Below are 14544 nucleotides of genomic sequence, written 5' to 3' on the forward strand. Positions count from 1 at the left end.
TTTTTTCATTTGTATAAACTCCTAACTTTTTCCAGTGTGGGGAAATCAGACTCTTTGAATGCACTCTCAAATGCATACTACTGGTGCCAGCCTTCCTTTTCTTGTCCTGACTGAGAATAATCAGAGCACGACTATTCTTCCTTAAAGTACCCAGAGAATTCTATTGTAGTGACTAATTGCTGAGGTTTCAAGCAGAATTTCCCTGTGTTAGGTAGGTGCCTTTAATGATCAGTTTTTGATAGACTCGAAGGATTTTTATTACTAGGTTTAGGAATTTGACAGCAAATACTCCCACAAAAGGAACTGCTCCACAGTAAGTTTTTCTTTCTACACATTCTGTGCAACCTACTAAGGAGTATCTCATCTAGCTGTCTAGTTTTATTGTGTCTTTTATAGGAAACCTTTATGATTTCAGGTATATGTATGTTGTGGGGGGAGGATTTCTACATGTTTGGCACCCTCGAATCTCGTTTGTTATCAACTTTAAAATCACTAGTAAAAGACTTAATAGAAAGTGGCTGAAGTTAAACAGAACACTGTTCATCAACAACATTGTCTATTAATGATTCACAGAACTGCTTTCATAACCTTAAACTGTTTTCTTTCCTCCAACCCTGCTTTTTTCTCTGTCTCTTTGATTTGCTCTCTAGGTGTGCAGGTCCCTTGAATTTATCAAGGGCAATACTACGTCTAGTCTTTTATCCCAAGGCCTTCCCATTGTTGTCTCTGCGTCTGGACTTCCTAATCTCCACACAGTTCATAGACTTCTAGTTCTTCCTCTATAACGTTTCTGAACACAAAACTTTCTGATCTTATTATACCCTCTCCCCCCCCCTTTTTTTTTATTGTGACCTTTCTACATAGTAAAACATAGGTTCCTTCTCTTCCATGGGGAGATCACATAAGTTGTATTTATTTAGATTAATTTATTTGTCTGTTATACTGATAACATTACTTTCTTTGAAAGACTGTTTTCTATTGCATCATTTAAAATTCTGTTTCTTTCAAGAGTTTTTGTAATTGACAGCAACCTCTGTTTAAATATCATGGCTTAGCTCACTTTACCCAAAATAACCTAATTATTTCTGAATCCCGAGACTGTCACAAGGTAGAAAGAATAAAATTATTTCTTTCGTACTACCCTGAGTCATTGTCTGAAGTCAGATCAGGATTCTGAGCTTCTTTCTGTGACTGCTCAGGAATGCAACCTTATCTTTTTGGTTTTCTTCCTTTTGATGAAATCTGAACTTCCTGTTGAATTTCACAGTAGTAGGAGCTGAGTGTTGACAAGCTCCAGAGTTTGCAAAAGAAAATTTTATTCATACTTTCTGCTTCCATTCTGCTTGTGTTAGCAGTCTACTCAGCATCTTCCTGCTTCTTCCACAACCAGACCCAGGCTTTCTGCTTCATTTTTATCTTCTATGAAGCTGGCTTGTCAAGTTATATTTTCATTCCTTTTCACCCTCAAAATGCAGCGGGGAAAAAAAAAATAGCCAACAAATAGATACATGACTTCCCAGATGTCCAAGTTGCTATATGAGCTAAAATATGCATGTAAAGAAATTTTCCTTTCTTACTTTGTTAGTGTAGTTATGGGCACTTCAAACCAAGAATTGTACCATAATACTTGGAAAATAAAATCCTAGTAAATGCCTTTATTCATTTTTACTCACATTTAAAATATTTGTACATGTTGTGAATAATATTATTTTTCTTCTTCAATTTGCCATATTTTCATTTGCCATGAACTCATCAGCTTCCCCTTGCTTACAGTTTCTTTATATATTTTTTCTTTCCCTGAGTCTCATATTCTAAAACATTACCTTTACTTTCTTCCAATTGCATCTGTCCAATACGTGTGTATGCAGGTCCTCTCTAGGCTGGCCACCAAAGAAAAGGCAAAACGGCCATGTGATCTACAAGCATAGATCCCGGTAAAATTGAGTGTGGGGCATGGAATTGTATACTCAACTGCTGACCTGAAGAGTGCTGCATTTTCTTTCCCAAAATGCATTTGCATGCATTCTGGCAATTAAATTTGAGCTCTGTTTCTTGTTTGTATATTAGTAGTAATAATCACAATAATAATACTTATTGTTATAAAATTTTTTTTATATTTAAATTGTTCTGCAAATATTAACTATTTACAGTGACAGTAATAAAGAATACGTAACATTTAGTGAATTGGCTGAAAATATTGCACAGTATAACAATGTATTCAAAATTCAGTGTTTTATTTTCTATTGGTTCTATTATGCAACAGATTTAGGTCTGATAGACACATAGAGCCAAAACAGTCTGAAATAGGAACTGGACAGGCTGGATGCCTAGGCCAGTCATGTTTTTATCTTTTCTCAGAATAAAATGGTTTCTTCCCTTAAAATTAATGCTTACAAAAATAATCATATGGAGATTGCTTTTAATCCTATCTTTCAGTGAAAAAAAAAAAAAAAAACTATGAAAAAATCCTGTTATTTCAGACACCATATATTTCCAAATGGCAAACCATAGGCAAAAAGACAAATCAAAATCAGTACAGATAAAATCTTCTAGATCATGATGTCAAGGTCTGTCTCTTTGTGTACTGTTCAAAACAGAGAATATTGTTATTGCCTAATGATCTGTACTGCATACTTCAGTTCTTACTATTGCTACTTAGGAAAATCATAACCTTTACACCAAAGCAACAATGCAGATATAAAATCAAGTTATAACCCATGGGTGATGCACAGTCAAAGAAAGACGTCTGAAAAATTTTTAACAGCTTTTTTTCACCATAGTGAACTATCCAATAAACTAAAGAGGTATAAACCAGGCTGATCATTTCATCTGGAGAGGTGTTTCTTTTCCTCTTTTTTATTTTTATTTATTTTTATTTTTTTTTTAATTTGCAATTTGAGCCTTTTCATGTTTGGATCATGATAGGATTCTCTCTTCACGCTCAGGTTTCACCAGCAGCAAGTATTTTCTGTACTTTGATATTTAGTAATGACACTGCTTTGGGGGGAGAACCTTCCTTTAATCTCTTGCCTGTTTCCTGCTCCTCCTTAGGATCTGTGAGTGCACAGAGGCAGAGGCTGAAATTATTCTTCAGCTAAAGAGTGAGCTGAGGGAGAAAGAGCTAAAATTAACGGACATTCGTCTTGAAGCCCTCAGCTCTGCACATCATCTGGATCAGATTCGGGAAGCCATGAACCGCATGCAGGTCAGTGCAGTAGTTTAAGTGATCACAGGGGCGCATACCAAAGGAATGCTTGGTGTATTTTCTTTGTTTTGTTTTGGGTACCAAAAAATGTTGATACAAAATAAACTGCTCTAATACAGTTGGACAATAGTTCCAACAGATGGGTATGATAAGTGTTCACTATTAGAATGATAATAATAGTCTTAGCATTTATATTAATAACTAAAATGTTTAGGAGTGATGGAAGAAGGTATTATCCGTGCCCGGATGATATTTGTTATCTAAACCCTATGGCTGGGGAAATCTACATGACAGACAAGCAAATTTCTACAGAACTTTAATGCTTCAGCCATGGGGGAAATATGTGCATACCCTCTCATCGTGTCTAATTCCTAACCTACTCATGGCTTGCAGAAGCAAACTATATGAAATTTAATTAAATTATTGTATCCAGCATCACTGACATTTTTTGTTGTCAGAAGATTTTCCCCTACACAAGGCTGAAAAAATATAGAAAGAATGTCAGTGTTCTTCTCTGGATCATGGAGCTTTATGGGACTCAGCTCTGTTGCCCACATAAAATTATCTAGTGTCACGGAGGGTGCCCAAAAGTATCCACAACATCCACACAGAGTGTGACATAAATCCTTCAGCAGATCTGTGCTCTACAGTCTTAAATCAGGCTACAAGGACCTAAACCAAGTGAAATCCCCAGAGAGGTTTGCTCTAGTTTGCTCACATGCCTCCAAAGTTTGAATTTCACCAAAGCTGAGCAGAAGCGACTACCTCAGATGCTGTCGCTGGTAATCATCACTTCTTCTCAAGTTTTCCCCAAAAGACACATCCACCTTGGATATGACAGACTTGGTGATGTTTTGGAGAACTGATGGGGACTGGGAAGGGGAAAAAGTTGGATTGGTAAGAAAGAAAAAAGAATACTGTGTGTATTCAAAGCATCTTAAAAATCTAAAGCACAGCTGAATGGAATACTGTTAAGAATTGTGTAATTAAGCAGCATACAGTGCAGAGTAGATTGAGATTACAAACCACATTTCATTGTAGTTCCTGATGTGAACCCAAGGCTAAACTGGGGCTTTAACCTCTTTTTTTCTGTCAATATTTGCTTGTTTGGCCCTTCCCTTTCACCTTCTTCTCACTTTTGCCTATATGATCTAATCTTTTTGTAGCAGTTGCATTTTTTGTGTGTGTGATGCCATCCCTTATGATTTACTTCTACAATGGGCCGGCCAAACAGCCTTCATAAAAGAATAGGACTTTTAGCAGAATGTTAATGAATGTGGAATTAAATGTGATGTGCAAAACGGTCTGCAAGAATAAGCAGTTGCTTTGTGCTACACTTCGTGAAGCAACTGAAAACTAGATCTAGCTAGTACCAGGCTGTTCCCAGGCTGTTTTCATTTTATTATTGTACATCCAGTAATCACTTGGCACCACTGAGGATTTAGCTAAAAAAATTTCCTAGTTGTGCTGATTCATCTGTCACTGTATGTTTTCATCAAAGGGGGTTTGCTGGCCATTACATGAACAATCTCATGTTTGAATGATCAGAAAGTCTTATCTGATACTAAGGAGGGTTATGAAACTATTAAAATATGAATTTCTATTTTATATTATTATTTTTTTCTCCTCTGTGAAGTTGTTGCTTAAATTTTGCCTTCAATGGCAATAATAATTTCTATGACCTTAGGAACACTGACATATCTAATATTTTAACAACTTTAACTGACCTAAGATTTTTGGTGATTAAAAATAACTTCTAAAACTGGGGATAGCTGAGGAATTTCTCATCACACTTGTACTGTGGTCAACAGTATTAGAAGCACAGAAAATTGAAGATTGTGGTGTTTAGGAACTGTCTCAAGGCAAAAGCTAGAACAAGGTCTTAGGGTTTTTTCCCTTCATTTCAGAAATGAAGGCAATCCAGCTTTCACTCTCTGGGTTTTTACTTCTGATACAGTACTGCCTGCTGCCATGAAACTGCTAAACCACTTATCTCCTGCAGGTGAACAGCAGGCACCAGGATAAGCACTGCCAGTGGTTTTCTGAAAGAGTAACCTCCTGTGCTTTTATGTTGATTTCTTATGAATACAGAATGAAATAGAGATACTGAAAGCTGAAAATGATCGTTTAAAGGCAGAGACTGGAAATACTGGAAAGCCTGCTCGGCCGTCATCAGAATCTTCAAGCAGCACATCATCTTCTTCATCACGGCAGTCACTAGGACTTTCTCTGAACAATTTAAACATCACAGAATCTGTAACATCAGGTAAACATAATTTGAGCACATGCATGCCTCAGCAATTAGTAAGAATTTATTAGTTTTCATCCTTTTAAGGGGCCATGTACCAGAGGCATGCCTGAAAATTAATACGCCTCATATCACTCGTGAACATTAGATACATATTCACTAATCGAGATGAAGAATGATCTTGGCAGACATTTCTGAAAATTTAACTTTTAGAAGGCTCTGAATGCTAACAGCAGACTGCTCATTCTGTTTGCTCAGTTCCTAGCAGTGATACTCTCTACCTACCTAGTTTACAATACTATTTTATCATCTGTTTTACAAGTGATTTGAAAAGAGTAGTATTTGTTGCAGTATATGACAACTATATATATATATATATATTCTCTTGTCCATATGGGACAAATGAACATAGTACATGAAATTTTCCTTCTTTATTTCCTTTTTTTTTTTTGTATTTTTATTATTCAGTTAGCTCCCTTAACTTCTTTTCGTATTTGCAGCTGAAGCAGAGAGTGTTCTCAGTTAGCTTTATCCTTTACACTCTTTTTACGTAGTATATCTAGTTAGCCTATGTCGGACCAAATCACCATTCATGACAGGAACCAAACCCGCCTGCTTTATTAAGCACTCTCATTGTCTTCTGTGAATGAGAGAAAGCAAGCAGAACTGCGATCCACATCCTGAACATTAACATTTGATTATTTTCCATGTCATAGAGTTTATGATAATAAGCCTTCTACACTTGTTTTGATAACGTAGCCAAGAAACAGAAGTGCTGTCTCTAACATTAGAACCAGGAGCACAGCAGAAGCAGAGCAGCGCTCATTAGCGTAGACTCCACAGAAAGTATAATGCAGTCTCTGGAAGCAGTAAAAATGTGGGTAATAATTGTAGAAAGAGTCTAGGCAGGACTACAGCTGAGAACGTGCCAAACTGCCTGACTGTAATTTGGGTTGGCAGTTAGTTATATTATCTTGCCAGTCATTGATTACATCGGTATTTGAATATTTCTTCTGGCTAATATCAAATTTTATATGAAAATCAGTATGTATTTATTTACATCCCAACCATTTTTTATTATTATTATTTTTAACCAGTTTTAACTTTTAGAATGGATGAACTCAACTTGGACTGTGGTATACAACAGAGTGTCACAAAAACTGGGAGAAAACATTTACCTATTGCCCCTGCTCACACGTGTGCACACATTAAAATAAATAAATAAATAAGCAGAGTAGATTTTTTTAAATGGTAATCATAGAAACTCTTTCATGAATAACAGCTATTAGCACTTTGTCTCTTGACTCTAACTCTGTGTAGATATAGGAATAAACATAATATAAGCTTTGTATAATTTTCTGTGTTATCGGTTCAAAATGTTTTTCTAGCATGCGAAGTAATTACTTTTGGTTATAAGAAATTAAAGAAATAAGGGTGCCTAATGAGGAGTGGAGGATTTCATTTGATTATGAATCCAGACTTTTTGATCATCGTGAGTATCATTTTGCTGCTGTGCCAGAGAACTTGGAAGGGTGACAGCTTCATACCAAGTCCTGTGGGGTTTCTGAGGCAGCTGAAGTACTATCAATCAAAAGTCCCTGAGATATGAAGAGATTAAACATGCTGGGAACTAACCTGAGAGAGATAACACAGGCTTTTTCTCATCACACTACAAATGCCATGGCACTTAGTGGGAGACCAGTGTGAACTGGAAATGACCAAAGCTATTCATTGCTTCCCAGAGGTATGACCAGCTCCTCCAGATAGGTGAAAAAACAGCAAACAAGAACCAGTACAGGAGTTTCTCAGTAGCGTTTGATGAAAAGTTTGCCAGAGCTCTAACAAAAGCTCCTCTGGGGCCACCATAACATAGCTAGGGATGGGGCCGAGCAAGAGGTAGTTAAAACAATTGGCACTCCCCTGAAATTAGACCCCCTTGGACATTTCTTCTCAGCCCCTTGTGTCAGTGAGAGAGAGCTCTCAGTAGTAGAGGGAAATTTTTGGTGCCTCATTCCTATAGACTTACAGAAAACTGCATTTGAAAGGCTACCTGAGGGTCATTTGGAAACGTTTCAGAGGAGGATCAGAGATATTGTAAATTGCTCTCAGATGAACTGTGACATTATGGAAACTCTTAAGGTTTGTCATATATGACAAAATGCAAAACAAGTGAAGTGAAACATTTAGTGTTGGTGGCACAGAAGAACTGGCTTCTGGGAACAAAACAGGCATAGATTTGATTTGTTTAAGCTCACAACAAAAATGCTTCTTCATCTGATCCATTAAAAATAAATAAACAATAAATAAGCAATCCAACAGAATCTGCTTTCTAGATCTCTACTTTATAGGTCTGGTGGTAGATTGTCAAAAATTTTATAAGGATGTATATATAATACATTCATTGAACTCATACTGATAAGCCTTTTTTGTTTTGGCTTTGAGCAAGTACTTCCGTGACTAAATCTCACTGGCACATTCTTTAATTGGGATGATATCTAACCTTGTGCAAACTATGACATGAAGTCAATGCATTTCTTCAGTCACCACAATAAGAATGAGCAGGATTTAGGGTAGTGGATTACTGTGCTGACCTTTGAAGAAAATGCAAATCCATATTCTCTCCTAATTTATTAGTTAGTTTAAATGTCTAACAGTAAAATTGCTGAGAGAACTTCTAGAGGCAGCAGTTTTATCCCCTGCAATAAAGCTGCAGGCTCAGTCTTCAGTAAGAAATACGTCCATAATTCTCATTTTAGGAATTAGTGAGCAGATAGGGGAGCTAGAAACAGAGGCACAATACAGATCAGCATTGCTCTTTACCTCCAAGAAAACGAAAAGCTTTTCTTAGAGAAATGGCTAAATACAGGGTCACATATTCTGGAGGAATGCAGTGTGATTTTCTAATGGATTCTCTTTGTAAACCTGTACTACAGGGAAAAAAAAAAAAAACAAAAACAAAAACACTTTGTCCATACCATGTGTACAGAAGGTAAAGAAATCAGCTGGAAAGGAATTAAAATGCTATTTTACTGTAGCAGCAAACACATTGGTGCAAGGATTTGTTGTTTTTCTTCAGACAGCATTCTAAAGGGCACAATGAGTGCCCAAAGGTATAAACTCAATTTAGGTTTTAAACAACATTACTTTGTGGGTGTATGTTTATTTTGAACAAATTCCAAGAAAGAAAGAAAGCAAAGGCAAAATTGTAATGCAAGTATTCATTTCTTTCTGGTTTCCCAATTCATTTCTACATGATTAAATCCCATAATATTGCTTCTAGAAAAATGACAAATTATAAATTGTTTTCATTTCCAAGAGAAGAGGAAAAATAGGAATTAATACAGGTGAAAATGATTGCAAGTTGTTGTGGTGTCAACATTTCCTTTTAACCAAACAACCTTTGGAGCAAGTGTTGAACTGATGAGGTAAGCATAACTATGTGATTTGTCAGGTTGATCTTGTCCCTTCTTTTATTGCAGATATTTTGTTAGATGATGTCACAGATGGAGCACTCCACAAAGAAGGCCACAGTGTGAAAATTTTAGTTACTATAAACAAGGGCTATAGCCGAGCCAAGGTAAGTTCATTATCCAAAGGTCTAGTCACAGTATTACTGCTCTGACAAATCTTGCATTACAGTAACTAAGCTCTTTTCAGTATTTTCAGGAACTGAGTAAATATTGGAAAGACAGCAGCTCTTTCCTTTGTCATCCATGCTCAGTACAGTTACACACTCTCCATAGACTAATGTCATATGGCCTCCTATTGCCTTTGTGGTGGCTCAGACACTACCAATTCTCTGTTTAATTCATAGTAAGATGTTCTGGAACTTGCTAACTCCATTTTAAAGTAGCTATAAATTAGATTTATGCCTTTGGCCTCTTAGTCTGCAACTATGAATATGCTGCTAGGTAATTAATTTGGAATTATATTGTTGTGTTTTCATGTTCTGTGTTGCAGAAATATTCCTAATACTATGCAACTTTAATTTACATTCAGCTCTCTATAAATACAGATCCAATTTTAGAGAAGATTAAGATACTGTATTTCCTTCTGTATAAAGATATACCAAAGTAATATCATCTATACATATTTCAGGCACAGAGACAATTAACAAAGCTGTAATATCACATTCCAAATATTATTTTTCTTTACTGGAAAAACAGTGAATCTTTATAGCAAACTAATTGCCTCCATTTTTAGTCCAGTTTGCAAAATCTCTCTTTGTAGGATCAAAAAACACATGCATATCTGATAGGATCAATCGGAGTCAGTGGAAAAACAAAATGGGACGTTTTAGATGGTGTAATCAGGCGTCTCTTTAAGGTAAGGCATTGAAAAAATAGCTCAAGTATTAATTCAATAGTCTTTCTCACTTAAGAAAAATCCTTTATATTTTGGCTTAAGTCTTTTTTTTTTTTAAACATATAGCTAGTACCAGTATTAACCTTTATTATTAATGTTGCTGTGTTTTTTTCATCATCATAGTCAGTTCTCTATTGAATATAACTGCAAGAATCTCCTTGCCAAATGAACTCACCTGTACCAAAATATTTTTCAAACTGCTTTCATTCGATAACCACCTATCTAATCTATGTTTATATCTTATGTTTTAATATAATTTCAGGAATATATTTTCCGAGTGGACCCAGCTACTAGCCTGGGTTTAAGCTCTGACTGCATTGCTAGCTATTCTATAGGGGATGTAATTAGAGCCCATAGCCTAGAAGTGCCTGAACTGCTGCCTTGTGGATATCTGGTTGGAGATAATAACATCATCACTGTGAACCTGAAAGGTAAAACCCTAAGAATATTTTTGCAGACACTGTACAGTCTTTCACTGAAATCCCCGATACTTTTTTCTTTTCCTAAGTCCTGACCTTTCTGTATTTTGTCTCCAGTTCAAAGATGCATTTATCACACAAACTCTCTGTATGATATTGTACAATATCTAACGAAGTGGGGCATTTTGAGGCAAATCCAATAATATCCCTTTCATTTTCTGACTGCCAAATAACAGCAAAATACAAATTTCTAAACAGTAGCCAAAAACACAAACAAAAAAGAGATTATGATCAAAATGTTTATGCATTACCCAGTACCGCAGGAGAAATTTGAGCCACTTAAAAAGCTGTAGGGATCTGCTGTTGGAGGGGGGCCTTCAGAAGAACTGTCCATATATTGTTGTGACAAACAACAACCCTTGTGGCTGTCACATTGACCTTTTTTTTCTTTTTTTATCTTGGTTGCCTACAGTGTCTGAAACACACACCTTTGCCTCGCTGAGCCTTCTTTTCACATTTACCCTGATTTCCTTTCTCCCACCTTTCTAGTCACACTGACATTGACACTACTTAATATTTTGGCCCTATGGAAGGGTGTAAGCATTTCCACAGTAATGAAACCCTTGATAGGAGTTTGATTTAGGAAGATGTATCTCACCTTGCTTTAGAGCATGGCACCAACATCATCAGGTGCTGGGCCAAACCTGTACTTACCTTAGCAAGGATGAAGACAAGCCATTTTTCTTTTCTTTTGTTCCAGGAGTGGAAGAAAACAGTTTGGACAGTTTTGTGTTTGACACATTAATTCCTAAGCCAATTACCCAGCGTTACTTTAATTTACTGATGGAGCATCGCAGAATTATTCTTTCGGGACCCAGTGGCACAGGAAAGACCTATTTAGCTAATAGGCTGGCTGAATATGTTATAACTAAGTCTGGCAGGAAAAAAACTGAGGATGCAATTGCAACTTTTAACGTAGATCACAAGTCAAGCAAGGTAAGTTACAATTGAAATGATATCCTATTGCCTTCATATTGTTTTCAGTGAGAATATAGAGTAGACCCTATTTGGCATATTGTTGTATTGCTTGGTTAGTATCTTTTTCTACAAGGATTCAGTCTCCAGTTCCAGGGAATACTAGAGACCAGATCATTCTGTTGTTAACAAACCACTGCGAAGGGAGTCAGAACTTTTCCTTATTTGAGGAAATTCATCTTAAGGATATATGCAGAGTCACACATCTATGTAACTTCAGTTCTTAGAGTGTCTGTAATTCCTTTGTCAGAAGGGTTGGATATATAGAAAAGCTGGTCTAACTTCCTTTTCTGTAGTGGTAATAGCAGTTTATTGTTAGTGAAGGTTTGAGAATGAGGATTTTGAACTACTCTCTTGGGTGCTGCTTCTTAATAAACACTACATAAATATGACTGCTGCCATGGTTTCTGACATGAATTGGTCAGGCAGCTGACCATATTAAAATGACTTAATGTATCATGTCACATTCAGAGTGATTTACACAGCTCAGATTATCAAGCTTCTAATATGACTACCCAGGTTATACTAATCACTTGCTATCCTAAACTGAGTATAGTATACTCAACTTGTATACCTATATAGATATAGTATACCTAACTTGGTACCCTAGGAAAGGAAATGAAAAGTTTTGCCCAGAGCTTTCTGATTTGCACAGAAAATAATGAATGTTAGCATAGCATAAGAAGGAAGCATACACAGATCTCAAAGGGGTGAGAGGACCATTCCAGTAAAGACATCACTTTTCTCTGTCTTAATGCAGAGGATTTGTGTTGCCTTTTACTTTGGCAGTGAATGTGTTCATGTTTTATTGCAGTACCATATATACATTCATAACAGATATTGTCCCATGAAAGAGCAAACTTCTGAGTTGATGGAAAATTGCTTGTTGTATGTGGTGGTTTTTTTTTGTTGTTGTTCGTTTGTGGGTTTTTTTGTTTGTTTGTTTTGTTTTAGTTTTGGTTGGCTGTTTTTTTCTCCTTTTCCTTTGTTTCTAACACAATTTACATAGAGTTTGTAGTAAAAAAGAAAAAACATCATTGTAAAATGCCAAGTGTGCTTGAATAATACAGATGGTACTTTTTCTTGGAAGAAAACCATGATGCTCCCTAAAGACACCTGAGCATAAAAAGCCAAACAAAAGTCTTTCTTGAAATAAGAAAAAGGTTGCATATTCTCCTTAAAGAGAAAAAAAAATCTGCTATCCCTGATCCAGGAAGTGAACTGGCAATAGGAACTTTGCCGGTAATATTGAACATTCCTAACACTGACAAAATTAGATACCTCTAGGGATACAGCTGTGAAACTTGATTAGCCCAGACCCTCAAGGGCAACAAAGTGTCGGGGAAAATATGAAAGGTTTTGATTATAGAAAGCTTGCTTTTACTCCAGCAATAAATGGCAGCTAAACAGATAGCTGACAAAAAAATATTTACACAAGGAACTTTATTATGAGGTGTGATAGAGTATCCCCAAGAGGTTGAACAGATTTTCAGTGAGAATAGTAAAAGGAGATACCTGAGGAAGCAGTTCAATATGCCTAGGTTGTGTAACAGTTTGGAGCTGGGTTGCTTTTTTGTTTGTTTCTTTTTGTTTTGTTTATATATATATGCATAGAAATGTAGCATTCATAGAAATGTATAAGATATTTCATTGCAACCTGTTTTCCAGTGGAGATAAGATATTTTGCCAGCAGGTTTCTAAGGACGGTGTCCACCAAATAGGAATGTGTATGCTTCAGTCACTTGCCTTGAGTTTAGTGCCTTTTTTCATCTTAGCATGTGGCTTCAATGTTGTCCTGTCTAAGAAGAAGGTCTTCCTGCATGTGCTCATCCAGCTGAACTGTCCACAGTGGTGAAACTCTGTAGCAGCCTCTTTATCTTTCTGAAAATCTTTTCCCCTGAAATTGCATCTATGGTCTAATTGGGTTAATATTTTTTTTTCTGATTTTCATTAATCCTGCTGAAGGATCTGCGACAATACCTAGCTAACCTAGCCGAACAATGCAGTGCTGACAACAATGGTGCTGACCTCCCTGTGGTCATAATTCTGGATAATCTCCACCACATCAGTTCGCTAAGTGACATCTTCAATGGTTTCCTCAATTGTAAATATAATAAATGGTAGGTAGAAGCTCTTTTCTCCCCTTTCACACACATTTTGCAATTAAAACAGTAAAAGCTGTTTGTTACTTTGCAAAATAAAATATCTCCGGGAAAAATTAGACTCCCTTAGGCTATGACCCTATGTGGGTCTTTTAATTTAACCACTTCAATAATTTTGACCCTCTTCAGCCAAGTACTTATGTGCCTGCTTTATATATATGACGTACGTTTATCTCAGCGAGATGTAAATGTGTCACTGAATTTAAGAATGTACTTAAATCCTTGACTGAATTAGGGTCTTATCCCTTTTGCCCTGTCAGATCACACAAGCTCATTAGTACCCTGAGGATAATTTATGAGAGAGTAAAAAGAAATGTACTTTATAATAGTAGAATGTGGGACATGTGTGAACCCATGAATCCATGCAGAAGTAGCTCTATACCTGGTGGACAGTTTTCTTGTGAGCTGTAGTACTGCAGAAGTGTGAAGCTTGATGACTGTCCTTTATTGCCAAGAAAGAATAAAAAAATAATGTTTTCTGGGACTTCTGCTGGTCAAATACATTGGCTATTTCTATTGTAAAAGCACCATCATAGGGATTTCTCTTCATAAAATCACTGCATGCTATGTCCTACTCATGAGATTCACTGCCTTCTGAAATTAAAACTCTAAGCTTACTACAAAATAATGAGGTACATGAGCATAGGGTTGCCTCATTTATTTCTTTATTACAGATGAGTGCTAGTAAACTACAAATGTGCAGAGAGGGAAATCATGCAAGAATAAGCATTAAAAAAAAAAAAGTTACTACATTTTAAAAAAAAAGTACTACAGAAATATTTTAAATCTAAGACTTCAACATATCCACATTTTCTTCAAAATTAGCCTAGTGCAGCTAAGAATAAAGAATATTCTCTGAATATCTGAAAGGATTCTCCCTCAACAAAACATACTACTTCTCTTTCCAGTCCTTATATTATTGGAACTATGAACCAGGGAGTTTCTTCTTCACCAAATCTGGAGCTGCATCACAATTTCAGGTACATTCACTCTGTTTTTACTCTGGCCGTGTTTGCACAGAACTTTCAAGCTCCCTGCTTCTCAGACCAGTTCTTCAACAAACATTGATCTTGTGTCTCATCACAGCAAATTGTTTTAGCTTCTGTGGCT

General features: G+C 36.3%; 1 protein-coding gene across 1 annotated transcript in view; it reads left to right on the plus strand.

The window, feature by feature from the left end:
* Positions 1-14544, plus strand: part of NAV3 (neuron navigator 3) — a 423218-nt gene that overhangs the window by 399624 nt on the left and 9050 nt on the right. The window contains 8 exon segments of the mRNA XM_083807523.1: positions 3052-3205; positions 5297-5471; positions 8933-9030; positions 9684-9779; positions 10081-10249; positions 10998-11233; positions 13238-13392; positions 14343-14414. Of these exon segments, the coding sequence (XP_083663649.1) occupies positions 3052-3205; positions 5297-5471; positions 8933-9030; positions 9684-9779; positions 10081-10249; positions 10998-11233; positions 13238-13392; positions 14343-14414 (1155 nt within the window).

This window comes from Anser anser (assembly GCF_964211835.1).
Source record: "Anser anser genome assembly, chromosome: 1".
Taxonomy (NCBI): Eukaryota; Metazoa; Chordata; class Aves; order Anseriformes; family Anatidae; genus Anser; species Anser anser.